Raw genomic sequence first — 27380 nt, forward strand, 5'->3', positions numbered from 1 at the left:
TTAGGCCTTTCCTGAAAGCCATGATGGAAGGGGCTGTTCTCAATTGCAGAGGCAGGGTATTCCAAGCTCTCGCTGCTCTAACAGAAATGGATTGTCCGCCAAGCCTGCTATATTTGAACTTTGGTACAGTCATTTGATGGAGATTGCTTGATCTGAGAGGGCGATTGGGGGCATAGAGAGAGAATCTTTTTCTCAAATAGGTTGGGCCTGTTAGGTGGAGTGCTCGGTATGCTAACACAAGAATCTTGAATAAGATCCTTTGTGCCACTGGAAGCCAGTGAAGGTCTCGGAGTGGTTGGCGAACGCTAGATCTTCTGGGAATGTTAAACAGCAGCCGGACCGCAGCATTTTGGATGACTTGGAGGCGATGGATCAGATAGGCTGGGAGTCCGCTGTAGAGAGCATTCGCATAATCCAGTCTGGATAATATCAGAGCGCGAATGACCGTCTCCTTAGCTGATCGCGGAAGCAAAGGAAGGAATCTGCGTAGAGTTTTAAGAGTGGAAAAGCAGATTCCGGTGAGTTTTTTCAGGTGATCTTCAAATCTGAGATTATTGCTGAACCAGATTCCTAGGTTTTTTGCAGGTCCACCTGTGTATTTAGGGCTGGGAAAATCGGTGGGCCAGAGAGAATCATAGAAATTATCTGGGAAGGAGCCGTACAGTAGAATCTCAGATTTGCTCTCATTGCACTTAAGTTGAGCCAAGGCCAGCCAGCGGAAGACCGATGATAGGCAAAATTGGACTCTCGTCGTGTCAAGGTTGTTTTTGGGCCATGTAAACAAGAGCTGGGTATCATCGGCGTAGGCCATAATTTTGGCCCCCAGCTGTTCCGCAAGATAGATAAGGGGGGTCATATAGACATTAAAAAGCAGGGGGCTCAGGGTGGAGCCCTGTGGTACGCCAGTTGAGAGTTTTTTGGGAGAGGAAGAGAAAGGTGGCATCCACACTTGCTGGGACCTGTCATCTAAGAAAGATCTCAGCCAGCCGAGGGCAGGGCCAGTTATGCCAATGTCTGCTAGTCTGGTCAGTAGGAGGGAGTGAGGGACCGTATCGAAGGCGGCAGAGAGGTCCAATAAAATCAGCGCCGCTCTGCCACCTCCGTCTAGGCACTCCCGGATAGCCTCAGAGACCTCAACCAGGGCCGTCTCTGTGCTGAAGGCAGCTCTAAAACCTGATTGCGCAGGGTGGAGAGCTTGAGAGTCTTCTACGAATCGGTCCAGCTGTGAGAATGCAACTTTTTCGCATATCTTTGTTAGAGCTGGCAGTAAAGAGATGGGTCGGAAGTTAGCGGGAGTTTTTGGATCTAGGCCATTTTTCTTAAGGAGTGGTAGCAGTTTTGCCTGTTTCCAGCAAGCTGGAACTGTGGCGCTGGAAAAGGAGAGGTTCACTATATGCGTCACCTCTTGGCCGACTGTGTTAGCCAGGCCCGCAAGGACTCTGGCTGGGCAGGGGTCCGCTGGGGAACCCGATTTTAGGGTAGCCAGAATTTTCGCGACCTCAGTTGGATTCACTGGAGTGAAGAGGGCAAACTGATCCGTAGAAGTGGGCATAGTGGGAATGGGAGTAGTCATAGAGGCTGGGAAATTGTTGCATACAGTGAGCAGATCATCTTGGATTTTATCGATTTTTTCCACAAAAAACACAGAGAGTTCTTCACACCATTTTGCCGATGAGGCTAGAAGAGGGTGAGCGGCGCAAGGGGAGACAAAGCTTTTAACAACAGCAAAGATTTCCGCGCTGTTGTTGTTGGCCTTGGAAATACGCCCTTCATAGTATGAGCTTTTTTCCACTTTAATTGCAGCATAGTATTTCTTTTGAGCTGTTCTAAGTTCTTTCTTGGCCTCAGGGAGGTATGCTTGTCTCCAACGTCTTTCGAGTTTTTTGCAGCCTGATTTAAGATCGCGGAGGGTGTTGGAGAACCAGGGTTTGGAAGGGGAGGAGCGAACTCTACAGACGAGACCTGATTTGGTTGAGAGAGCAACACCTTCTTTAATCCATGAGTTGAATACGCTCACTGCTGGTTCAATTTCTGAAGGCAGTGAGGGGCGAGAGGTATCGAGATGGTCACAGAGTGAAGTTAAATTAATTTTCTGTGTATGAGCCACAGATTGGTTGGTCTCAGCAGGGCGGGACAAGGGCCAGGAGAATCTTATTAGCATGTGATCAGACCAGTTTAATTTCTCGGGTTCGGACATATTTATATTAAAATTGGTGCATACTAAGTCAAGGGCATGACCCCCTGAGTGAGTGGGAGCCTTGATCCACTGTTTCAGTTGGGCCATCGCAAACGCATCGTTTAGCCGAACTGTGTCGGATAGATCAAGCTGGTCCACATGGATATTAAAGTCCCCCAGAAGGAGATATGTGGGGTATTTCAGGGCACGTGGGACTATCATGTCCTCTAGTGCCTCTAGAAATTTTCCTGCGTGGCCAGGTGGTCGGTAAACCAGATATCCACCTAAGGTAAAGTGAGCCCCTAAAGTGAGAGAAAAATGGAGTACCTCAGCATCAATGGATGGGCCCATAGGGTCTAGAGAAAAGGTCCATTTATCCTGAAAAAATGGCTGCTACGCCACCTCCTCTGCCTAGGGGGCGGTCTTGTCTGATAATTTTAAAGCCACGTGGGATGGCAAGTTCGATCACTGGGTTACATGTGTCATTGAGCCATGTTTCGGTGACAAAGAGAAGGTCAAACTCGTTGTCACTTAGTAGCTCGAATATTTCATTAGAATGTTTTACCATAGTCTGAATATCCCGGACTCGCTGCTCGGGAGGATAAACGTGAAACCGCGTCGAATCCAGAACCGCTCCGATGAAGGGGAGCTTCTGAGAGGGACTCAGGTGCGACTTCGGCACGTAGATGGAGAACCCCAGCAAATGCAGGAGGTCGGCCGGAGTCTGAAGGTGGGTGACGACTGTTTGGGGCGAGCCCGCCTTCAACAACCAGTGGTCGAGATAGGGGAAGACTGAAACCCCCGATCTGCGCAGATGAGCTGCGACCACCTCCAGCACTTTTAGGGAGCACCAAGGGGCGCTGGTAAGGCACAAAGAGGAGCCCGGGGAACTGAAAGTGCTCATGGCCGGCCATGAACCGCGGGTAACGCCGGTGGGACGGCAGGACGTGAAAGTAGGCGACCTGCAAGTGTAACGCTACCATCCAGTCTTGCGGAGCTAGGAAACGATTGACGTTGCAAAGGTCTAAACCACGCTCGATGGCCCCCTATGCCAAGGGTGCCACAACTTCCTGTTTGCTAAGCGTCAAGTGATCCCCCGACATGCGAAAGGTACCGACTTGGCAGAGCAGGAGTAGTTTCGAAGGGGAGGAGTAACCCCTCCGGACTGTCGACAGAACCCACCTGTGTAAAGCGATGACACACCAGTAGGGGAACTGATGGCGAATCCACCCACCCCCTGGCATGCGGTGGGCCTGAAACAGTGGACTGAAACAGCAGACTAGGAAGGTTTTGAGGCAGCGGTGGTAGGGGTGGCGGTAGACTGATCTGCCGGCTAGCCTCGGGACCCACCCTGCTGTTATACAAATAGCTCTGCCCATGGAGGATGCGGGGTCAAGAGCATAATGGATGGTTCCTAGTTTATAGACCTCCTGGTCTGCGTGGTTCCTTCTTCGATGAGCTTCAATCAGCTATTTCCACTCTATGCCTGAAGGTGGAACACTGCATAATGCTTGGGGATTTTAACATTCACATGGATGTCGAGTCGGACAGTGAAGCTATTAAAATCACGGACATCACTGCTCCCCTTGGTCTAACTCCCTACATCTTTAGTGCAACTCATGATAAGGGTCACACTCTTGACCAAGTGTTCTCCACCATTCCCCTCATTATGTCCCGTCCCACTCCTGTTTTGTGGTCTGACCACTCCCTGCTCAGCTTTCTAATTCAAGGTAGAAGCAAAATCTCTTGTACTAACTCTGACCAACTGAGGCACCCCAGTAGACCCTTTCATAAAATTACTCAGGAGAGCCTTGTTCAAGCGTATCAAGAACATCCTTGTATCCTATCAGGCCATCTCGAAAGAGACCTTGAAACTTTTCAGAAATGGCTTACGGATAGGCTTGATGATCTTGCTCCTCTTTCTACGCCTCGCTCATCCATTAAGCGTAGCTCGGCTCCTAGGTTCTCTAAATCACTGACTCTTGCTAGGCGAAACTGTAAGTTAGCCGAAAGACTCTGGCGGAAACAGTACGATCAGGAAGCTAAGTCCGCTTACAAAGCATCTATCAAATCTTATCATGCGGCTATCCTAGAGGCCAAAAAGAATTATTTCGCCAACAGAATTGAAGCTGCGTCAAACTCGTGTAAAGAAATTTTTTCCATTGTCAAAGAGTTTGTTTCTCCTAAATCGAGTTCAGTCCAGCATAAGTTCTCTGAACCTTGGGTAAAGGAGCTGGCCATCTTTTTTAATATGAAAATCAAACTCATCCAAGAATCCTTTCCTCCAGCTGTCCCCAATGTACCTATGATTGATTCAAATCTGTTGTCTTTTCCATCTGATACGTGCCCCACTCTATCGGAGTTCCCACCTTTATCGGATTCTACTTCTTTGGATCTCCTACTCAGAATTAAATCAGGCTCTCCGCTTGACCCCTGTCCGGCGAGTTTTCTAGCTAGGAATGCCAAGATTCTTAGTTCCCTGATCTACCCTGTCTTGAATTCATCCCTGTCCAGTGGCATGGTTCCGCCAGCATGGAAGAAGGCAATGGTTGTTCCCCTTCTAAAAAAAACCAGGCCTTGATCCAGAGATACACGCGAACTATAGGCCCATATCTCTCCTGCCCAGTCTGGCTAAGATCGTCGAGAAGCACGTCCACTCTGTGCTTTCTTCCTTCTTGGAAGATCAGGGGTTACTCCACTCTACCCAATCTGGCTTCCGCTCCAATTTGAGCACCGAGACAGCTCTTTTGGAAGTAAACGAAGCCATTAAGGAAGTTCTCGACGCAGGGGGAAGAGCTATGCTGGTGATGTTGGATCTGTCAGCGGCCTTCGACACCGTCCCGCATGAGGCCCTCTTGAGAAGACTTCACGAGATTGGTCTCCGTGGAACGGTGTTGAGCTGGCTGAGATCTTACCTAGCGGGTCGTCGACAAGTGGTCTGGGCCCCGTCGTACTCCGCAGAGGTGCCGCCTATGGATGTTGGAGTCCCACAAGGGTCGGTGCTAAGCCCGACCCTTTTTAACATCTTCATGACTCCACTGGCGGTACTTGCGGAGTCCATGGGTGTCCAGATCATATCATACGCTGACGACACCCAGCTTCTCTTCACCTGCAAGAAGGGCATGGAGTTTGACGTGGAGAGCATCCGTGGTTGCCTGGGGGCTGTTTTCGACTGGTTTCAGCGAAGCAGCCTCAAATGCAACCCTGATAAATCTGAGGTGCTTTTCTTCGGCTGTCAAGCAGATCCACCGTGGCAGGAATGGTGGCCGGTGTGTATGTCACCCCCTTCCTCTTCCTCTGTGGTTGCAAAAAACTTGGGGATCAAAATCGACAACACCCTTTCGCTGAAAACACAGATCACAGGTCTCTCCAGCACCTGTTTTGGTCTGTTAAAAATGCTGCGAAAATTTCTTCCTCTGCTCCCTTTAGTCCACAGGAAGCTGACGGTACAGGCTTTGATTTGCTCCAGGATTGATTACTCAAATGTCCTCTACCTGGGTTTACCGGACTACCTCCTGCACCAACTTCAGGTAGTTCAAAACTCCGCAGCAAGGGCGATCTTTGGCCTACCTCGACAAGCTCGGGCTTCAGAGCAGCTTTCTTCCCTTCATTGGCTCCCAGTTAAGAAGCGGATTACTTTCAAGGCTCTCACTTTAGCCCACAAGGCACTCCATTTGGTTGGGGCCTCGTACATTCAGAAACGGCTTCTCTTCTATAAACCCACCAGATCTCTCCGATCTGAATGTCTTGGCCTGGCAACGGTTCCTCCCATTAGAAGGGTCAGGATAGGCGGTCGTTCCTTTACACATCTTGCCCCAAAACTATGGAACTCCTTGCCTGTGGATCTGCGCCGTACTTCTAATCTGCTTGCCTTTAGAAAGGCCCTGAAAACTTGGCTTTACAAGCAGTAACTTGTTATGTTTGTGTTTTCTTCCATCTTCTTTCTCAGTTTGGGGTCAGAAAGCGCCGGGACACTCCCTGGAGTAGCCGTGCGCTATATAAGCAACCCCAATAACAATAACATAACAATCCCGCCGCATCTTTACCCTCGGCAATTGCTTGAGAGAGCACCTTCCAAGCCTCCGCTAGACACTGTGGCAGCACTTCCGCCACCGTGTCCCGCACAGAGATGGAATAGAGGACCAAGAGGTCCTTGGAGACGCAGAGCCCTGGACCACTAGGCACTCTGGCGTTATGTGCTGTGTGATGAAACTGGGGTTGCCTTGCATGCAAAGGCAGTGTGACTTCTAAAGTGCGTTATTGAAGAGTAGTAGCAGCTCTGTAGAGGAGGCCGCTGCCGAAGCACTACAGTGAGGAGATTTGCCCTGATAGGCACTGTAGGTAATTTGAGGTTAGGAGCCTCCCCTACGCCACATCACAGAATGAACCCTCCGTAGCTACGAAGGAGGGGGATAGTGTATCAGGGTGTGGAGGGAATTCCAGCTTGTTGGGATCCTCCATATTATCAATGTAGTGTAGATCATCCTCACAGCAAGCTGCGAGAAGGTCCTCAGACCCCTCCAAGTATCCCCCTTTGGTCAGGAATAGGAATTGGAGTCAGGACAAGGCAGGCTCGATATAATCCGGCCCTGGAGGCAACGACGCCAATGCCGGATCCGAAGGCGGCACCGGAGCCGATGCCAAATCCGAAGGTGGTGCCGAGGCCTGAGCCGATGCCGGATCCGAAGGCGGTGCCGAGGCCAGAGCAGACTGCCGCGCCGAGGTGTCCGGCAGTGCTATGGCCGGAGCCAACGGCTGCGCCGAGGCCGATCCCAACGTTGGAAGCGATGAGACCAGAGCCAACGCCGGTAGCGACGAGGCCGGAGCTAACAGCGCCACAGGGTATCTTGCCAGCGTAACCGAGGCCAACGGCGACGGCAAGGGGGCAGAACCACCCGAGGGGTCCGCGGGGCCCAAAGGAGCCAACAGTGACGCTGAGGCCGGAACCAACGGCTGCGCCGAGGCCGAAGCCAAGAGCTGCGCCGAGCCCGGAGCCAAACGGTGGTAGCGACAAGGCTGGAGCCAACAGCGCATCTTGCCAGCGTAACAGAGGCTAAAGGCGGTGGCACGGGGGCAGAACCACCCAAGGGGTCCGCGGGGCCCAAAGGCGCTCCGGCGGGACCCGATGGGACAAAGAAACAGCCCATGGCCGACAGAAGTACCTGTACTTCTTACGGAGACACGTACGGGACCCAACCATGCGGGTAGCCGCCGGCAACAATGGAGGCCCCAAAGGAGCCGCGGGGGAGTGACCACACGCCACCTCCACCGAGTCCCGCGACCGGTGAGGGGCAGACGTAGAGCGACGCCGCTCCTTCGACCTTTAATGGCGCTTGTGACTTACCTGTCCCTGAGTCCGATGAACGATGGTGTTAGCTGCGCCGGCGAGCCCTCGACCACCCACGGGAGAGGGACCTCGAGTGGCGCGGTACCGAGTGCCGGACCTCCAACAACTACCGGGAACGCTCCCGCAAGTAGTCTGCGCCATGGCCCGACAATCAGGGCATGTCTCGGGGAGATGGCTTGCCCCAAGCAGAAGAGACACACGCTGAGCGGGTCCGTCACCGACATGGTCCAACGGCAGTCTCAACAGGACTTAAACCCGGGCATCTCCACTGCACCAAAAGTCGAATTGTCAACAAAAACAAGACACAAGTCTTATAAAGAAGTCAATTTTATTGACTAGGAGTACCACTCTCTCTCGGATCTGCGCTTGCTGGCGCGGAAAAAGAAAGAACTGACGTCAGCACGCATGGGTGGCGCCTAAGTAGTCTCCGTGACGTCATCTTGGCGCTTACGACACCAGCGACGGACGTGGAGCCGCACGACGCCACCTGCTGACGCGCAGGGTTACTGCTGACTAAAAACTTTCCGGATCCAGTCTGACGCCTGGGGATATTCTAAGGTAAGGAATCTATCACTAATGTGTCTCTTTTAGATGTGGTAATTCCAAACACATCAGGTGATGGGGACTCTCTCTAGATTTAGCTAAATTCCATAGCATACCTGCGCAGAACAAACACTGCACAGCTGGGGGAAAGCCCCTGCCTGGAACTAGCCCTCATCCACAATATTGGCAGTCTACAGTACACAGTAGTCCACATCATCTGGAAGGATCTAACCTGATCACTCCCATCTCAGACCATTAGCTAAATGCCACCCCCACATTACTAGCAGTGTGCTCGACCCTCTAAGCATGTTGCTGATTATGCTGTAATGAACTCGGAATAGTGACCTAGATGCATTATCCTCAAACGTTTGTCTTCTTCTCTTTTTTTTCTTCTTAGCAAACAATGAAATCCTAAAATGAAATAAAAGTTGCGGAAAAAAGGGCACTGACATTGCTGCACCAGGGGGCACTATATGGCTTCAGTGACATAACTTGAGGCCGCATCCAGCGTTGCTACAAACCTAGCACCTCCTATCGCCAACATGAGAACTTTGAAATTTTCATATCTAGTCTGAAGCTTGGGGTTGTTCTACAGGTGAAAAATCTGCAGGTAGAAGTATCTATCAGAAGCCTCACAGCACACTCACTGAGTCTCAAGTCAAAGATTGAAACACTGAGACCATAGCCCAAATGTCCTGGACTTGCAGAGGCAGAGCAATTGCTGAGTAAAGCATCATATCCAGGATGCATCCAATGAAGGGGACCCTTAGTGAAGGAGTCAGGTATAACTTCGGCATGCTGTTGGAAAAGGACAACTGTGTCAACAGATCAGCGGTCATCTGGCAGTCACTGTTTGAGGTGATCTTGCCTTCAGTAGGCTGTTGTCTCAAGTATGGGAAGGCTGGTATTCTCAATCTCTGCAGATGGGCTGTGATTACCACCATCACACCTTGTCGAACAGCTGAGGTGCAAAGGACAAAAAAGGAGCACTGAGAACTAAAAGTGCATGTGGCCTTCCTGAAACCACAGGTAACACCAGAAGGACTGCAGGAAGGGAATGTGAAAGCATGCAGCCTGTAAGTCTAGCATAACCATCCAGTCTCCTGGATCCAGGTCAGACAGGATCAGGCTGAGCACTTTGAACTTTTTCTTCTGGAGGAAGGAGTCCCCAGTGTGAAGGTGTAGGATGGGATAGGAGGGTGAAGGGGAAATGCCGCCATTCTTCTTCGGCATCAGAAAATGACAGGAGTAGCAACCAGTCTAAATCGCTGACATCCTGTCTTCTGATTCCTTGGCCTGGAGACCATAAACGTCTCCGCGGAGTATGGGCAAGTGGTGCTCTGGGAGGTGTTGTAGTGTGAGGATTATGTCCACAGGACAGGATAGGAAAGGTAGTGAGCATCCGAGCTCCTATTGGTCTGACATGGTACTCCACTATCTGGAGATGTAAATGGTGACCAGAACTCCTACCAGATCATGTGCTGCCAAGGCCAAATTAAAGAGGTTGTGCAGTGTAGGAAGGTGGATATCTGACTATGGTTACCCCCAACTTTTTGCCTTGTGTCTAGCTGGTTTTTCGACTTAGTTGGCCTGAGATCCTGCCATTCAGGGTCTCAGGCTGTCTGCTCTCTCTTTAAAATGGACTCCATGTACCCTAGGTACATAACCAATTGGTAAGGATCACATTATTGGACCCTGTACAGTGTACCCTAGGTACCCAGGGCATAGGTGTACCCTAGGCCCCCCAGGGGCTGCAGCATGTATTATGCCACCCCTGGTCTGGCCTTCCAATCAGACACAACTGGCTGATCACTCAGCTGGGGCAAGGTCGTGTAATCACCCCTTGCTTAGGTGTAGTATTCTATACCTACCTTATATATAGACACATGTGTACCTATCAGCCACTCCTATGGCAGGCCTTAACAATCCTGGAGGCAGAGTGCTTGGTAACATGTGAGATGGTGTTCTAGCATGAGCTGAGGCTGTCTGCGGCTTTTGGAACCATGTCCTTATAGCTGTTCTATGATATAGCCTACCATATACTCTTAACCCCTTCGGTGCCCGCCCCTTTCCCCGCCCTGTGCCGGCCGTTACATTAGCGGGCGGGGTTTGTGACGAGCTGGACTCGTCATGGGCACAGCGCCACCGCGGCCCATGACGAGTCCAGCTCGTCACGGGCACCGAAGAGGTTAAAGTGCCTTATAATCTTAAACGGTTATGGTAACTATGGTTTGGCTTTATCAAAACATGTCGTGTAAGGTGTCTAACACTTTGGAATAATACCCCCATACCATTTCTGGTGATGAGGATATTATTCCTCCCTTCTAGTGGGAGAGACATGTTAAAATCCTACTTTGCTGTTTAACTCTAACCAAAGCCTCAGCATCACAAAATGGATGCTGCTGCCACAGACATGAGTCTGACCTCCTGCTGCTGGGAGTGATCCCAGCAAGGGAGGCTTGGACAGTAGGTTTCCTGCTTGGGGAGGTGCTAGCACCTCCCCAGACAGACTTTTTATTTTATTATTATTTCTTTTTTTTTTAAACCTTTATTATTCCAACAAATTGTACACTGCTATTCAGCCAACAACCCGGAGGCAGGCAGCTTGGTTACGTAGCAGTACACCGCATTAGCGAGTCCTGGTCGTACATTTGAGCAGCACCCCAGTAATATTACGTTAGTCAAGATTCAACAACAGTAAGCGAGAGCCATAGGAAAGCGAACAATGTCGATGATAAATGACACAATTGTCACCACCCTGTGACCGTATGTTGCCATGCCTGCGCAGACATTAGATAACCCACCCGTGCAAGGCGCATTTCAGCCTCAAGAATGATTATACCAGGCTTCCCACATGCGTGCCCCTCGCCGCAGCCCCATCCCAGCTGCACCACCGCGCCAGACGTACAATCCACCCGCTCAGCCATCTTCCACCACTTCCGCTCCTGCCAACCAATCCACCAACGGCTGCCATATGTCTACAGGCTTTGAACGTTGCGGCATCTGGTCCCAGTAGGAAGTCAGTTGCTCCCTACAGTACACCGCTGATCCCGCCCAGGCCGATGCTTTCGGCGGAGCCTTTTTCTTCCAGTGTATCGCTATTTGGCGCTTGGCAAGTAACAGTAAAAGGGCAACAAGTTTGCGCGACCCACTAGGCACATTCATCACAAATCCCAGGAGGGCCACGAGTGGGTCTGGCTCCATAACTGTTCCCACGATCTTTCCAATGGTATGGAAGACTGTATCCCAGTATCTCTGTATTGGTCCACACACCCAAACGAGGTGATAGAACGTAGCCTCCCTCTCGCCACATCTCCAACAATTCATATCGGCCCGCAGCCCCATTTTAAACAGCTGTATGGGCGTACAATAAGTCCTGTGCAAGTAGTTGAAATGTATCAACCGCAGTCTATAATTAGGCGACAGGTTTTCGAGTTGGGTGCAACAAAACTCCCACTGTTTCTCTGTGATACTTATGCCCGCTTCACCCTCCCACAGTGATCGGGAATCCACATGCGCAACAGGCGTTGCGTTTTGAGTAGTCCTATAGATGCGTGTAATCAGTTTGCGCGAGGAGGAGTTCGAAAGTATGTCCTCCAAAGCCGCCAGCGTCGGCGGAGCGTCTGGGAACATAGTGTACCTGTGTTTACAAGCCGACCGCAGTTGGTAGTACAGAAGTAGCTCCGATGCCGTCGGTTCAGGCGCTGCTACCATAGCCTGCACTGTCAGGAAAGTATCGTCCGGATACAAGTCACCCGCCACCCTCAGGCCACAGGTCTGCGCCCGTCGCGCCACCGCCGCATCTGTCAATGGACCCAGCAGTGGGTTAGCCGCAAGTGGCATACTCGGCGCGTATAGGTCCGCTATGCCCGCACGCTTAGCAATGTTCGTCCAAGCCCAGCGTACCATTTCAACGGTGTCAATGTCTTCCTGGGGGCGTTTGTAACTCTGGTACACCGCTGTCCGAAGGGGGCAGGGAGCCGCCACGTCCATCTCTATTGCCACGTGGGGCTGGTAAGGGATTGGGTGATGCCAGTAATGTAAGTATTGAGCCTGCGCACTGTACGCATATAGTTCAAAATCCGGGGCCGCTAGGCCGCCCTGTCGGAAGGGGAGTGTGAGAAGGTTCCAAGCTACTCTGGGCTGCTTACCCGCCCAAACCAATTCTATCATGGCTGAGCGAAGTCGGCGAAAGAACGCCTTTGTTAGTGGCACGGGGATATTCCCGAACAAATAGAGAAATTTAGGCACAACCACCATTTTTGCAATAGCTATGCGGCCCATCCAAGACAGCGGCAGCGTTTTCCATCTTTGTACTTTGCTCTCCAGCCACTCCAAGGCCACACCAAGGTTGGCAAGCACTATATCCTGAACCGAACGGCTCAGCTTTATGCCCAAATATTTGACCTCGTCCGCGACCCAGTCTATCGGAAATTCCGTGTGACACTTGTTCGTACCATCAGTCAGTGGAAAAATTGTCGATTTTGACCAGTTGATATCGATGCCTGTGAGGCCACTGTAACGTGTCACCTCTCTCATCAGCGGGTCGAAATTCTCCGACGGGTTCAACATGTATATGGTGATGTCATCGGCATACATAGATACGAGTAGACCACGCGACGTGAATCCGATGCTACGTTGAGTATGATGTTGTCTCAAGCGAGCCGCGAGCGGCTCCGTTGCAATAGCAAATAGCAACGGCGACAGCGGGCAACCCTGTCGGGTCCCTCTGGTTATGGAGATCGGGGCGGACGTTTGCCCATTCACCCGCACCCTAGCCGTCGGATCATTATAAAGTATGCCAATACGCCTGGCAAAGGATGGGCTGAATCCCATGCGAGTAAATAATGTCCGTAGGAATTTCCACTCCAGGGAGTCGAATGCCTTAGTGGCATCCAACAGTGCAGCTGCGGCCTGCAGTTTGGGATCCAGATAATGCAGGAGCCCAAACAGTACTCTCAAGTTATGGGAAGTCGACCTCCCCATCGCAAAGCCCGACTGATCAGATAGCGCAATCTGTGGCAGCATATATTTCAAGCGGTCGGCGAGCAACTTCGCGTATATTTTTGCATCAAGGTTAATTAGTGAAAGCGGACGATATGAGTCTGGACAGATTGGGTCTTTGCCCGGTTTAAGCAGCGTAATAATTAGAGCTTCTCGCATCGACTGGGGGAGGATTCCCTTTTCTACCGCCTCCTCAAATACCCCGTGCAGTCTCGGGACCAGGATGTCTGCATATTCTTTATAGAAGGCCGCTGTCAGCCCGTCAGGGCCCGGTGCCTTGCTAAGTGGCAGAGCGGCTATTACCGTTCGTATGTCATCTTGCATGAACGGTAGGTCCATATATTGTCTAGCCCTATCACTGAACCACGCTAGGGCTATAGTGTCCAGATAGTCGCTGAGCACCGTGTCCTCTGGTGTCACCCTAGAGGTGTATAGGTCCCTGTAGTAGTCTGTCATGGTTGCCAGTATGGCCGGGGGCTCTCGTACCACGCCACCCCCCATCCCCTATAGTTCCAAGACATGACCCGACCCTCGCGGCGCGCACAGCAGGTTCGCTAGTGTACGTCCGGCCCGGTCACCTTCCCCATACTGTCTGGCCTGATGATCTTTAGACAAGTATGCAACCTCCCTGTCCGCTTCCTCTTGATACCTGGTAAGCTTCGACCTGAAGTCTGCCCGCACCTTATCAGTCGGGGCATCTATCAACGCGGTCTCCAGCTGCGCAAGTTCAGTTTCTAATGTACTCAATGTCTCTCTTATGGATCTCAGCACTCCCGTTTTTAGCGACATGCAGTGCCCTCTCGTCACCACCTTACAAGCCTCCCATAGCGTGCCCGGCGAATCTACAGTGCCCTCGTTTATTTCAAAGTACTCCTCCAGTTTTTCCCGCAGATCCTGCTGAAAAACCCGGTCGCGCAATGCCCGGGAGGGAAACCTCCAGCTGAACGGCTGAATGTACTGCGGCGGTGTGGGCATTGTGAGGGATACCGGGGCATGATCGGATAGAGACCTTGGTAAGTGTGTCACCTCTAGCACTGTCGAGTGCAAGTCTCTGGACAGCAGCCAGTAGTCCAGCCTGGACCAGGCCGCCCTATGGGCTGTTATGCACGTACCCGCGCGGACCCCGGGGTGCAGCGTCCTCCAGGAGTCCACCAGCCCTGCATCCTGCATAATATAGCCGAGCTCTTCTGATGCCCTGGGGTGGTGTTCTCTAGTCGTGCCCTGTCTATCCATGGTGTCTGAGATTACAACATTATAGTCCCCTCCCCACAAAATCGCTGCCGGGCCACGGGCTTGCACTTTATGCCATAAGTCCCCGTAGAAATCTGGGTTATCGTCATTCGGGCCATACACATTCACCAGTGTCATTCTCATACCGCACAGTGTCCCCACTAGTATAATATATCTGCCTCCTGTGTCCCTGATTTCCTCATGCGTCTTCCAGTGAAGACCCTTCCTGATTAGTATCGCCACCCCTCTGGAGTAATTAGAATAGGAGGCGTGAATTATCTCTCCCCATCTATGATGTCTGAGCAGCTGCGCAGCATTAGCTGTCAAATGCGTCTCCTGCAGTAGGCAGAGGTCCACGTCTTTTCGCAGTAGGAAGGCCTGCACCAATCTTGCTTTGCGTCTGTCATTCATACCTCTTACATTCCAAGTAATAAATTTTATTTTCTGCATGGCGACAGGTATATGAAAAAAACTCGTTCAAGCAGCAGACCTGTTCCATGTTTCACGCCGCCCGGCCACTCCCCTCTGATATGCATCTCACACCCCAACGGCCTGGCGGGCCACCATGCATGGCGGTGGCCAGAGCACTGTAAGCTAGGTGACTGTCGACAGAGCAGTGAACAGCGTACGACATCCGTTGCAGCACCATATCTCGCTTCCTCTGACCCAACTCTAGAACATAAACAAAACCCAACAGAATCCCCCAAACTCAATTGAACCCAATCCCCACCCGCTCCAACCCCCCAATTAGGTTGTGCAATGTCCCCCCAGGTCCCCCTCCCTACCATAAAAACTGTAACTACAGTCATTGGTCGTAACCGATGAGTGGGAATCATCCCCTGAGGTACGCAGGTTGGCCACCTACTAACCCTGTACTCATGACAGGGTGATCGAGCGCTGCCCCAGTGTGGCGGCTCAAAGACCTCCCCCCCCCCCCCGGTCCCGCAATCCTACACACCTCCCTCCCAGCGTCTGAAATTAAGCCTCCAGAGCACCAAACATTCACTAGGACCCGATCCGGCCAGGACAGGCAAAACCTAGCGGCATATCAGAAACCAAACAGTGACAATCATTCAACATCACTTAGCCTGTCCGGCTGGTCCAGTCCTCCTGCAGTTACTCGAGTCTTTTGGTCTTTCGCCAGTTGTTTCGCATATTGCAGAGCCGCTTTCCCGTCCAAGAAGAATGCTGGTTTTCCGGGACCTTGTACCCGGAGCTTCGCAGGGTATATGAGGGAGTATTTCGTTCCCGTCTGTTGGAAAAGTTTTTTCGCTGGCAGAAATTCCCTTCGAGCGGCCTGTACTTGCATAGTATAATCTGGGTATAGTGCGATGTGGCTGCCTTTATATTGCACGTCGTTCATGTCTCTTGCCATACGCAATATCGTGTCCCGGTCCCTATAGTTTAAGACGCGCGCAATGATAGGCCGAGGCGGCGCTCCCGGTTTAGGCCTGGGTCCCAATGATCTATGCGCCCGTTCAACGAGGAACATCGATGATAAGCCCGACCCAAACAGGTCTTTCAACATCTGTTCGACATATTGCTCCATGTTAGTGATGTGTGTTGTTTCCGCCACTCCCGTGATGCGGACGTTGTTGCGCCTCGAGCGCGCTTCCAAGTCCTCATTTTTTTGTTGTATGAGCGCCAGGACTTTATCCATGCCCCGCAGTTTTTTGCCAAGGTCGGTTTGACTTTCTTCCGTGTCGGCCACTCGTGTTTCAAGCGTCTCTACTCTGCCTTCTTGTTTGTCCATACGAGACGTGATACTGTCCATTCGTGCCGCCAGCGCGTCCATTTTGCCATCCATGCCATGTAGGCTCGCCTTCAGTTCTTGAAACATGGTTTTGATGTCCGCGTCCTGAGAGCCACTCCGTTCTTCTCAAGCAGACTCAGCATCCCGGTGGTCCTGGTCTGACGGTTTCTGTTTGGACTTGTCGAATGTAAGTTTCGGCTGCCGCGTGTCCGGCTTGCCCATGGCTGCCTCCTAGCGCAGTCTGTTGGCGTGGGCAGCCGAACCGCAATCTCCGCACACGGCCCAGGTCACCACTCACCAGGGTCTCGCAACAGGCAGCGGGTAGGTCAGGCGTCCCCAGCAGCCCAAGAAGCTATTTCCTCTGGATCTGGGGATACCCGTGATGCAATGATCCAAACGGGGGTAGACGCAGCTCGGATCTCCAGACCCAGGCCAGTTCCCGTGCAGCAGCTCCTCGTCTGTCCCCCAGGTCAAAGCTGCACTGCTCACACAGTCGACCACAGCAGCGCCCTCGGCCTTTGTCCAGGCACCTACCCGGCAAGTCGTCCGCCAGGAGGGGAGCACACGCCACACGACCCGGCGCCAGAGCCAGCCGACCCTCAGCACCCCGCACGGTCCCACTACTACTTCAGGGGTCATTGTTCCATAGCGCGTCTTCTCCGGCACCGCCCTATGGCCAGGGGCAGACTCTGCATCCGACCACGTCCTTCAGATCGCCGCTTTGGGGCCCCCGATGGCAGGCGATCGCCACGTAGCCGCCCCCGTAGAAAATGGCCGCTCCTCCACCGCCACCTCTGGGCTTGCGACAGCTCCCAATCGTTCGAATGAAGGCCAAGTAATCCGAGGGCGTGGATTGGATTCGCACCCCACGAGGTCTGGCGGGGTGGCCCTCCAGAACGGGGCCCAGCAGTTCCCGCCGAGCGCCGGCACAGGCGCCCTCCTCTCAATCCCGCGGCGTCTGTCTAGCTCTCAGAGCGCGGTGACTTGCCAAAGTTTTCCCCCTCGCCTCACCTCCACACTGTCGGCAGCGGTCCACTGCACCGGTTGACGCTGTCCCAGCACCGTTACTGCAGCTGCGGGGGGTATGTGTTGGGCAGGCCGTGCTCACCCAGGCCGAGCTGATCCTTAGTCCGCTGCCTCACCGCACGTCCCGCTCTCGGGCCAAGCCTCACGCAAGCCCCCGGCGCTCGCGAGAGCCTCAGGCCGCCTCGTCTCTCTGCATCCAGCAGGCCGGTCTCCGCTACAGCTCCACCAACGGGATCAGAGGTTCCGTCGGACGGGGCGGACACTCTAAGCACCCTTCCAGGGTCGAGAGGTCCGGGCCCAGACACCAGTGTAGCCTATAAATTGCGGATTAATTTGCTCGATCGGCGGAGCTGCGGTTTCAGGCAGCCATTCCGCTCTGCAGCCAAGCCACGCCCCCTCCCCAGACAGACTTTAGTGTATTGGGGCAGGGAGGGCTGAAAGGAATGAGACATGCCTGGGGCACACAAGGTGTCCCATGCATAGTCCAGTTCAAACCGGTGCTGGGGCACACCAGCCCCAGTCCTGGCGCGAAACTGGACAAAGGGAAGGGGGTGTAACCACCCCCCTCCCAGGTCCCATTCATAAGGCGTGACCTAGCAGGCAACCCAGCCCCCCAGATTAGTATAAGAGTGGTAGCTGGGCCCCAGGAGATTAGATTATCCTGAACCTGCAACTTGAACAGAAACTCGACCTTCGACATTCGACGAAAGAAGAAGACTGAAGAATCTCCCTTGTGGCCAAGGAGTGGCTACCCTGTGCAAACAGGCACCATCAAGAGACTTACCCGGCCAACTTCTCACATGCAGCAGCTGAAGTTATGGGGGTTGGGGTTTTCGCAGTACATAGACCCTGGATACCTGGACGCTGTCAGCCTGCTCCCAGGCCTGTTGCTGCGGAGGCACATACGGTTGCCTTTTCTGCTGGTAGTCCCTAACGAAGTCTTGAAAGGGACGTTGTTATTGGGGGAACTGCTGAGTAGGCTGAACAGGCCTAGAGAGTGGGGAGTGGCCTTGCTCTCTTTAAATCTTTCAAAGACTATGTCAATATTAATTCCAAACAGCCTAGAGCTGTCAAAGATGTTCATTAGAGACTGCTGGATGTCAGAAAAAAGTCCAGTGGAGGAAAACACGTTTGGCGCCTTAGCACCAAGCTGGTTCGAATGCCCTACCCAGGCAGTCAGTAGAGTCCAGACGGAATATATAGAATACTTTGCTGAAATTGACCATTAGCGGTAAGACACTGCAAGGTTGGTCTGATGTCTTTTGAAACAGTTGGCAAGATGTCAGCCAACTTGACCCACAATGTGTGTGAGTACCTGCTTAGGAGGCATGAGGTGTTGACAGACCTATGGGCAAGACTGGAACTGGAGAACATTCATTTTGCAAACATTTCCATTTGTTTAAACTCTCTTTCAAGGTGGGGTTGTAGAAAAGGTTCTGTCAGCTGGTCGACGCCTGTACCAACAAGCTACCCAGGGTTGTGTGCTGGGTCACCAGAAGTAGGCCAGTGTCATCATGCCACTTGCCTATTCACTGGCGGCCAAGATGCTGGTTTCATCCAGGTGCCTACCAGGATTTTTTTGATGGCCTGATTAAAAGGAAATACCCATTGGTTGGTCTGAGCTTGGTTAAGAACCTCAGTGAGGACACTTGTTTTCACTTCTTGCAAATGAAGATTTAAATCTAAGACTTCTGCCGACCACAGTGGTGAAGGAAGTGGAGTCTTCTGGATCTATAGGTGGGTTTGGGGAGGATAACAAATATCTGGTGAGGTCCCAAAACCACTATAGGTCCTTAAATATGTTTCCCGCCCCATAGAGGTCGGCAGCATTGGATGTTGTGCCAAGGCTGGAGCGGACGGTGCCATGCTTGAGGGAGGGACCCACTGCTGATGGATGCCAAGTGGCAAGGGTGGCGTGATGGACGGATCTGCCATCAGGGTCCTGACTGGCAGCCACCTCGTACCCTTTGGCCCGAAGGCGCTCCATGGAGATCCAATAGGGTACCAAATATTTTCTCCATAGCCTCTTTCAGTTGATGGAGTTTATCTGCTGCAGCAGTCCTTTCAATGGGGAGTTGGAGCAGGAACACTACTGGAGGCCGTTACACAGAACAGCTCTGCAGCTTGGAAGCACCCAGGGCTTCATGTGATTCTGAATGGTGCGAGTGGTGGGACGACTGAGGCCCATGCTTCAACTTCCAGCTTTTATGGGATTTGTTTGACTTAACGGAGCTCCACGACTTTGACTGTTGTCTTAGGGCCCACGTCTGCACACTGAAATTGGTTTTTGAAGGAAAAAAAAGTTTTTGGATGGAACAAATGTCAGTCAGAGACACCACTGCTAGCTCAACATTGAAGGCTCGGACAGAAAGGAACTGACATCAGTGAGAGGAGGTACATAAAGCGGGCCCCAACGTCACATCTGGGATGTGACGGATCGGATACAGAACAACAAAAGGCCTCCTACTGATATGCTAGGGAATTTCTAAAAAGTTTCCAGATCCAGTCTAGTGCCTGGGAGAATTCACAAGGTGAGGAATTTGCACTTAGTAGTCTCTATCAGAACGATGGGTGCATGTGAGAGTTGAGGTCATAGGATGAGGGATCATATTTGGGTCCCACACACAACATGTAGATGTTGTATGGATCTGATAAAAGGCACCTTCCTAAATCATCAACATGGTTTAAAACTGACACCCAACAAGGTGACATTTGAACTTGTGGCTGCCACGGTTTCTGAGGAAATGTATTCAGTACACACAAAAGAAGAGCAATAGTAAGACAGAAATGAATGTCAGTACATCAGACTGTATCATATAAAGTCCAATGCTATCTAATTCTATGTGGACAGTGGGGTTAATGGAGCTGTGTGATGCCACTTGGCAATGTTGCTCGGGGAACGTTTTCCAGATTCAATACTGGTATCTGTAGCATATTCATAATGTGAGGAATCTGCAGGAAGAAGTATCCATCAAAAGTGACAGGACAACGACTAGCAAGTGACAGAGGGGAATACAGCAGAGGCATCTGAAGAAGAGGAAAATATTAAACTTATAAATGACTTAGATTAGACAGCCAGACATATGGCAATGCAGTAGAGACAAAAAGGAAGGAAAAAGTAGGAAAGGCAGGAGTCATGGGGAAGGCCAAGGAGTGATAGACGGATTAAACAAACTGAGGTTTTATGCAAAATAGGGGGATGAACCAGGTCTAAGTGGAAAAACATTAGGAAGAGACCCCCAGTGGCTACTGTGTTAGAGAAACCATTGCACAAAGATGTTCAGAGGATGCTCAAGGCAGTTCATAGGTACTTAGCCCACAAAAAAAGGGAAGCCGGAAGACAGGATTATCTAAAGGAAATACTAAAGAAGACACAGCTAGGAGCGCTAGTGGAGAAGTAGAAGGAGGATTTCTACAAAAAAGGTAAGCAAGATGGTGATACAAGCTAGCAGGAAGGGAAAGAAGCCAGAGAGGCAGGAAGAGATGTGATAGGCAGAGAGAATGCAGAACAAGGAGGAGAATTGGAGTGGAGGAGAAGGCATGTCAGTTGGGGGAGGAGAGCAAGGGAGAAGAACAAGATAACACTGCATAAGAATATCTTACATGGGGGTAGAAGCAGGACAGACAGGTGGGGAGCAGGCAACTGGGAGAGGGAAAGGGGAGAAAAGGAAGGAGTATATTGGGGAGAGGAGATAAGGGGAAGAAAAGATACGGTGAAGAGGATGGGGAGGGGAGAAGAGGAGGGGAACAGAAGAGGAGAAGAGTAGAGAGACACGTAAATGCCATGAGAATAATGCCCAGAGGCGAGCCTGCACCAACCTAACCCCAATCAATTCTGTAATAAGGACTTTTCCTGTTTTGTGAGTATGAGAGAGCTGGTTTGAAAACACAGTACTTGATGCCAAAAAACAGAGAACAGTAGAGGAGAGGCAGGTAGAAAATAATGAAAATAGAAATAAAACAATCTGGTTCCTTGACTTTTCCTCTGCTTACCTAATTGTTCCGAGGGTGCCTGCTGATGGCTAGACCCCGAATCTGCTGTGTCAGGAAGGGGAAGAGAAGCTACATTTTTCCTCTCTGCATGTGAATCAGTTGTCACATTGACTGAGGGGTCTGCAAAAATAAAATACGACAGTAAAGACTCTGCTGCTAACACTTACATGCCTCACCTAGTTCCTATTAAGATGTTGAAAACTGAAACAATTAAAGAAATGTATTAAAACTTCCGGGTGAGAGAAAACTTTGTTGAATAAAACATTCATAAAGAGATAAAATTAAGCATACAGAATGACTGGATAATCATGAGTTTACAGCCTGGCCCTTACTGTTCTCCCTGGCGCAGCAATAATCCAAACAATGCTGCTAATAACGGCTTAATATCTTTTTGAGGCCCATTACAACACAATTTGCCATAGCAACAAAATAGTATCATCCAAATGATTATTTTATTGGAATTTCAGTATATTTTTTCATGAAGAGAGAATTCATCTCATCATAAGTTTTTAAAATCTGTTTTTATTGGCATTTAGTAAACAAGTACATGAGCAGTTGTTTAATCTTTTCTGCAGTGTGTAGCGACATTAGATGTGCGTCATTGGACATCAATATACATTTAATACAACAGCGAGGTTTCAATAGCTGTTTTCGACACAGTATTTTAACATACGGTTGCTTATAGTACAGTATTTTCCACAACCAATACATCTGGTGTATTTGCACATGTTGCGGAGCAGGTTATGTTTAATAGTCAATTCGATGCAGATAGATTGATTAAGCTGTTCATGTGGCAATAACTGTGTACATGGGGTGATGAACTTGGAGTAGGGTTGGAATACTCACGTAGATTGGAGTATGTAGAATGCTGTATTTATGCCTCCGAGGGTGCCCCTTAGCAATGCCATTGCCATAAGGTTGTGATGCGCAAGTGCATCAAAGTAGTATTGTTTAGCTTGTGGCGCATGATCGTTTGCGGAAATGTGGTCTATGAGTGAGTCGCGTGCGCGGTGTTGGCTGTTTAGGTCAGGTGCCTGAAGGGACTGGGTTGGCAGGTCTGTGGATTGTTGTAGTGTTGCCAGGATCACATCCCAGTTTTCAGCTATAGGTACTTTCCTGAGACCACTATTTCTTCCTGCTTGATCGCTATGCCTTTTGCTCTGGCCCACGCAATGGTGGAACGTTTCCAAGCCTGTACTTGTGGGGGATCTGATGCTTTCCATCGTTTTGTAATTAGTCGTTTGGCCGTGGCTATGCCCAGATCTAGGAACCGGGAGGTGACCTTAGTATTGCGTGTCCGACGGAAGACATGTAGCAGATATGTTTGCCACTCAAAGGGTAGCTCTCTTTCCGTACAGGCACGGAGTGAATCTGCTACTTCTCTCCAGTAGGCGCTGAGGTTGGGGCAGCCCCAGAGCATGTGCACTAGGTTTGCATCAAGAGTCGCACAGCGGGGACAGGCAGAGTCTGCTCGATGGAAGTATCTATTAATGTTAGCTGGCGTTAAGTATGCACGTTCCGTAATGAAGTATTCTATTTGCCTGAGTCGCATATTTCGTGGGATACGAGTCGGGCTGGCCAATATCTGTGTCCAGGTTTTATCTGAGAATTGGCGTCCCAAGTCATGCTCCCACTTGCGTCTGAGGGGATCTAGGTTGATTGCCGCGTGATGACGCAGTGAAGCGGCGAACCAACGTATCAGGTGTCTGCCCCATCCCATGACATGGAGATATTGGATGCTGAGGTGCATTTGTGGTTCAGTGCCTAGGTCTCCCCATATCTCTGTAAGGGTGGCCACCAGTGAGCAATGTAGGCGGAGAACAAGTTACTAACCTTCGGTAACGATGTATCTGTAAGAAACATTAGTTAGTTAGATTCCTCACCTTAGAATATCCCCAGGCGTCAGACTGGATCCGGAAGATTTTTCATCAGCAATACCCCTTGCGCGTCGCTAGGCGTCGTCTGCGGCTCCGCGTCCGTCGTCGGCGTCGTGCGCCGGGATGACGTCGTCTGAGTACTTAGACGCCGCCCTCGCGCGCTGACGTCAGTTCTTGTACATAGCCTTCCGCGCCAGGAACGCAGAGCCATGCAAAGACCGACACTGGTGCCAAAAATAAAATCTAGGGGCCTGAAAGGACAACCTTAACCCTAGATGTCAGTTCGCAGAACGGGGAGGATGGGAGGGTCGGTGAGGAATCTAACTAACTAATGTTTCTTACAGATACATCGTTACCGAAGGTTAGTAACTTGTTCATCTGAAAGAAACACGTTAGTTAGATTCCTCACCTTAGAATAGATACCCAAGCAATACCATCCCCGGTGGTGGGTCTGCGAACCAAGATCACACCAGAAAGTCCTGGAGGACAGAACGGCCAAAGAAGCCATCCCTCCGGACTTGGCTGTCAAGGCAATAATGCCTGGCAAACGTGTGTAGCGAAGCCCACGTCGCCGCCTGACAGATGTCCTGCAAAGGGACTCCCCGTCCCAAGGCAGTAGTAGCCGCCGTGGCCCGAGTAGAATGGGCGCGCAGCCCAACAGGAGGGTCCTTTTTAGCCAAGGAATAGCAGATTTTTATACACAAAACGACCCACCGAGAGATGGTTCGTTTGTGCACAGCTTTCCCCTTCTTAGCGCCCACGTACCCAACAAAAAGCTGGTCGTCCACCCGGAACTGTTTTGTGCGGGCCAGATAAAAGGAGAGCGCACGTTTTGGGTCCAGACGGTGGAGCCTCTCTTCCTCTTTGGAAGGATGCGGAGGCGGAAAGAAGGTGGGCAAGGTGACAGACTGCCCAAGGTGAAATGGAGTCACCACTTTAGGAAGAAAGGAGGGACGAGGCCGAAGGACAACCTTGTCCGGATGAACAGATAGAAAAGGAGGCTTTGAAGATAAAGCCTGGAGCTCACTCACCCGTCTAGCCGAGGTGATGGCTACCAGAAAAGCAGTCTTTAGAGTTAGAAGACGAAGAGGGCAATTGTGAAGAGGCTCGAAGGGAGCGCACATCAGGAATGTCAATACCAGATTCAAGTCCCACTGAGGCATTACAAAAGGGACAGGAGGGAACGTGTGTGTAATGCCTTTGAGAAAGCGTGTAACCACAGGGGACTTGAAAAGAGAAGGCTGATCAGGAAGCCGCAAGAAGGCGGAGATGGCAGCAAGATAACCTTTCAGGGTGCCCAGGGCAGAGCCCTGCCGGGCCAGAGAAAGAAGGAAGAGGAGAACCTCAGAAAGAGGGGCGGAAAGGGGATCCACAGCCTTTGCTGTGCACCATGCCACAAATTTGTTCCACCGGCAGGCGTATACCGACTTTGTGGAGGGACGCCTGGCTGCCAGAATGATATCACAGACTTCAGGAGGCAAGTCAAATGGCATCAACTGCCGCCGCTCAATCTCCACGCATGGAGGTGGAGGCTGGACAGGTTCGGGTGGAGGACCGTCCCCTGCTGCTGCGACAGAAGATCCTCCCGAAGGGGCAGACGTATCGGGGGATCGGTCAACAGACTGAGTAGCTCGGGATACCAGTATCTTCGTGCCCAATCCGGAGCCACCAAGATGACTTGGGCCCGGTCGCGCCTGATCTTCTTCAGCACTCTGGGCAGAAGTGGTATAGGCGGAAAGGCGTACAACAGACCGCAACTCCACTCGTGACGAAAAGCGTCGCCGAGCGAGTGCCGCCTTGGAAATTCCAACGCGCAGAACTGCTGACATTGCGCGTTCTCTTCGGTGGCGAATAGATCTAACCAAGGCTCTCCCCACTGCTGAAAGAGGCCTTGCACCACTTCGGAGTTCAGACGCCATTCGTGATCCATCATGCACCGGCGGCTGAGTTCGTCTGCTCTGGCGTTCAGAGAGCCCGCCAGATGTTGAACCACCAGGGTGACGCCCTGGTGTTCCAGCCATGTCCAGAGGCGCAGAGCCTCCTGACAAAGGGTCCACGACCCCACCCCGCCCTGTTTGTTGCAGTACCACATGGCGGTGGTGTTGTCCGTGAACACCTGCACGACACTTCCCCTGACAGAGGGAAGGAAGGCTTTCAGTGCAAGCCGGATCGCTCTCAACTCCAACAGGTTGATGTGGAGACGAGACTCCGCCGGAGACCAGAGGCCTCTGATCTCCGCCTCTCCCATATGGCCACCCCATCCCAGGAGGGACGCATCCGTCACAACGACATGCTCCGGTTGGGGAAGGGAGAGGCTCTTGCCCTTGACCCACTCGCGGTCCGTGAGCCACCACTGCAACTGCTGTGCAGTACCCTCCGAGATCAAGACATGGTCGGACAGGTTGCCGTGATGCTGGGCCCACTGAAACTTCAGGTCCCACTGCAGAGCCCGCATGCGCCGCCTGGCGTGATGCACTAGTAGGATGCAGGAGGCCATCAGCCCCAGAAGCCGCAACACTAGCCTGACCGAAACCCGGGATAGAGGCCGAAAGATGGGAATCAGGGCCTGTATATCCCGGACCCGCTGTTCCGGTGGATGGACCCGGAACTGCGCCGAATCGAGAACCGCTCCGATGAAGAGGAGCTTCTGAGAGGGACTCAAGTGTGACTTCGGCACGTTGATGGAAAACCCCAGCAAATGCAGGAGATCCGCCGTAGTCTGGAGGTGGGAGACGACTGCCTGGGGCGAGCCCGCCTTCAACAACCAGTCGTCGAGATAGGGGAAGACTGGGACCCCTGATCTGCGCAGATGAGCTGCGACCACCGCCATCACTTTCGTGAACACCCGAGGGGCACTGGTGAGGCCGAAGGGGAGCACGGTAAACTGAAAGTGCTCTTGGCCGACCGTGAACCGCAGGTAACGCCGGTGGGCCGGCAGGACGGGGATATGGAAATATGCGTCCTGCAAGTCCAACGCTACCATCCAGTCTCCAGGGTCTAGGGCAGCTAAAACCTGAGCCAACGTTAGCATCTTGAACCTTTCCTTTCGGAGGAAGGCATTGACGTTCCGGAGGTCCAAGATAGGGCGCAGGCCCCCCTTGCCCTTCTTGGGAACCAGAAAGTAGTGGGAATAACAACCACGACCTACTTCTGGACTCGGAACGCGCTCGACGGCCCCCTTGGCCAAGAGAGCCGAAACTTCCTCGCGGAGAAGATCCAAATGATCCCCCGAGATACGGTGGTGCTGCGGTGGCATGGCTGGAGGGGTCGTCTCGAAGGGGAGGGAGTAGCCCCTTCGGACGATTTGCAGCACCCACCTGTCCGATGTTATGGACCGCCAGTGGAGCAGGTGATGGCGAACTCTGCCGCCCACTGGCGTGGTATGGGCCTGAAAGCTCGGACTAGGAAGGCTTTGAGGCGGATGCTGCCGGGGTGGATGTGGGCTGACCACGTCGGCCTCCATTTCCGCCACGGCGGAAGCCACGTCCGCGACCGCGCGCAGGTTGGTTCTGCGGCTGGTGGCTTTGCGGACGTGAGGAGGCGCCCCTTCCTTGGCCACGAAAGGGGCGAAAAGCGGAGGTGTGCGCCCGCGGAGCCGAGAGGCCCAAGGACTTGGCCGTAGCCCGGGAGTCCTTAAAGCGGTTCAGCGCACTGTCCGCCTTCTCACCAAACAGGCGAGTGCCATCAAAGGGCATGTCCATGAGGGTGTTCTGGACATCCCCGGAAAATGACGTGGACCGCATCCAGGCGTGGCGGCGGAGCGCCACCGTGGTGGAAATCGCCCGACCTAGCGAGTCCGTGGTGTCAAGCCCACATCGTATGGCGTGCCGTGCTGCATCCCTCCCATCGGCCAAAGCCTGGGTAAGACGCGTCCGGACCTCCTCCGGACACAGGGGCAGCACGTCCTCCACCGTATCCCACAGGGAATGGGAATAACGGTCCAAGAGACAGGCGGTATTTAAGGACCGCAGGCCCAAACTAAGGGACGAGAACAGTTTCTTGCCAAACTGCTCGAGTCTCTTGGAATCCCGGTCCGGCGGAGCGGTCGGGAAGGAGGATTGGGAAGTAGAGGCCTGGATAACCAGACTCTCGGGGGTGGGGTGTTGGGACAGGAAACTGGGGTCGCCCGGAGCCGGGCGGTGGCGCCTGGCAACGTTCCTATCCACAGGAGGAACTGTGGAGGGCTTGGACCAGGTGCCCTGCAGAACGTCAGTGAGGGCCTCGTTGAACGGCAGCAGAGGCTCAGTGGAGCTTGCTGAGGTTTGAAGCACCTCAGTGAGGATGTTGGTCCTCACAGCCACGGCAGGCAACTCGAGCCCAAGGGCCTCAGCCGCCTTGCGCAGCACCACAGAAAATGCTGCACCCTCCTCCGAAGCCACGGTCGGAGGAGAAGTGAATCCAGCGTCTGGCGAGGTGTCCAGCCCGCTGGCC

General features: G+C 52.3%; 1 protein-coding gene across 5 annotated transcripts in view; it reads right to left on the bottom strand.

Moving 5' to 3' along the window:
* Positions 1-27380, bottom strand: part of GBF1 (golgi brefeldin A resistant guanine nucleotide exchange factor 1) — a 2300480-nt gene that overhangs the window by 69694 nt on the left and 2203406 nt on the right. For all 5 annotated transcript variants that reach the window (XM_085603553.1, XM_085603551.1, XM_085603552.1 and 2 more), the window contains one exon: positions 21073-21192. In XM_085603553.1, the coding sequence (XP_085459679.1) occupies positions 21073-21192 (120 nt within the window). The remainder of the gene's footprint in view (positions 1-21072; positions 21193-27380) is intronic.

Source organism: Triturus cristatus, chromosome 1_2 (assembly GCF_964204655.1).
Source record: "Triturus cristatus chromosome 1_2, aTriCri1.1, whole genome shotgun sequence".
In the NCBI taxonomy this organism is placed as follows: domain Eukaryota; kingdom Metazoa; phylum Chordata; class Amphibia; order Caudata; family Salamandridae; genus Triturus; species Triturus cristatus.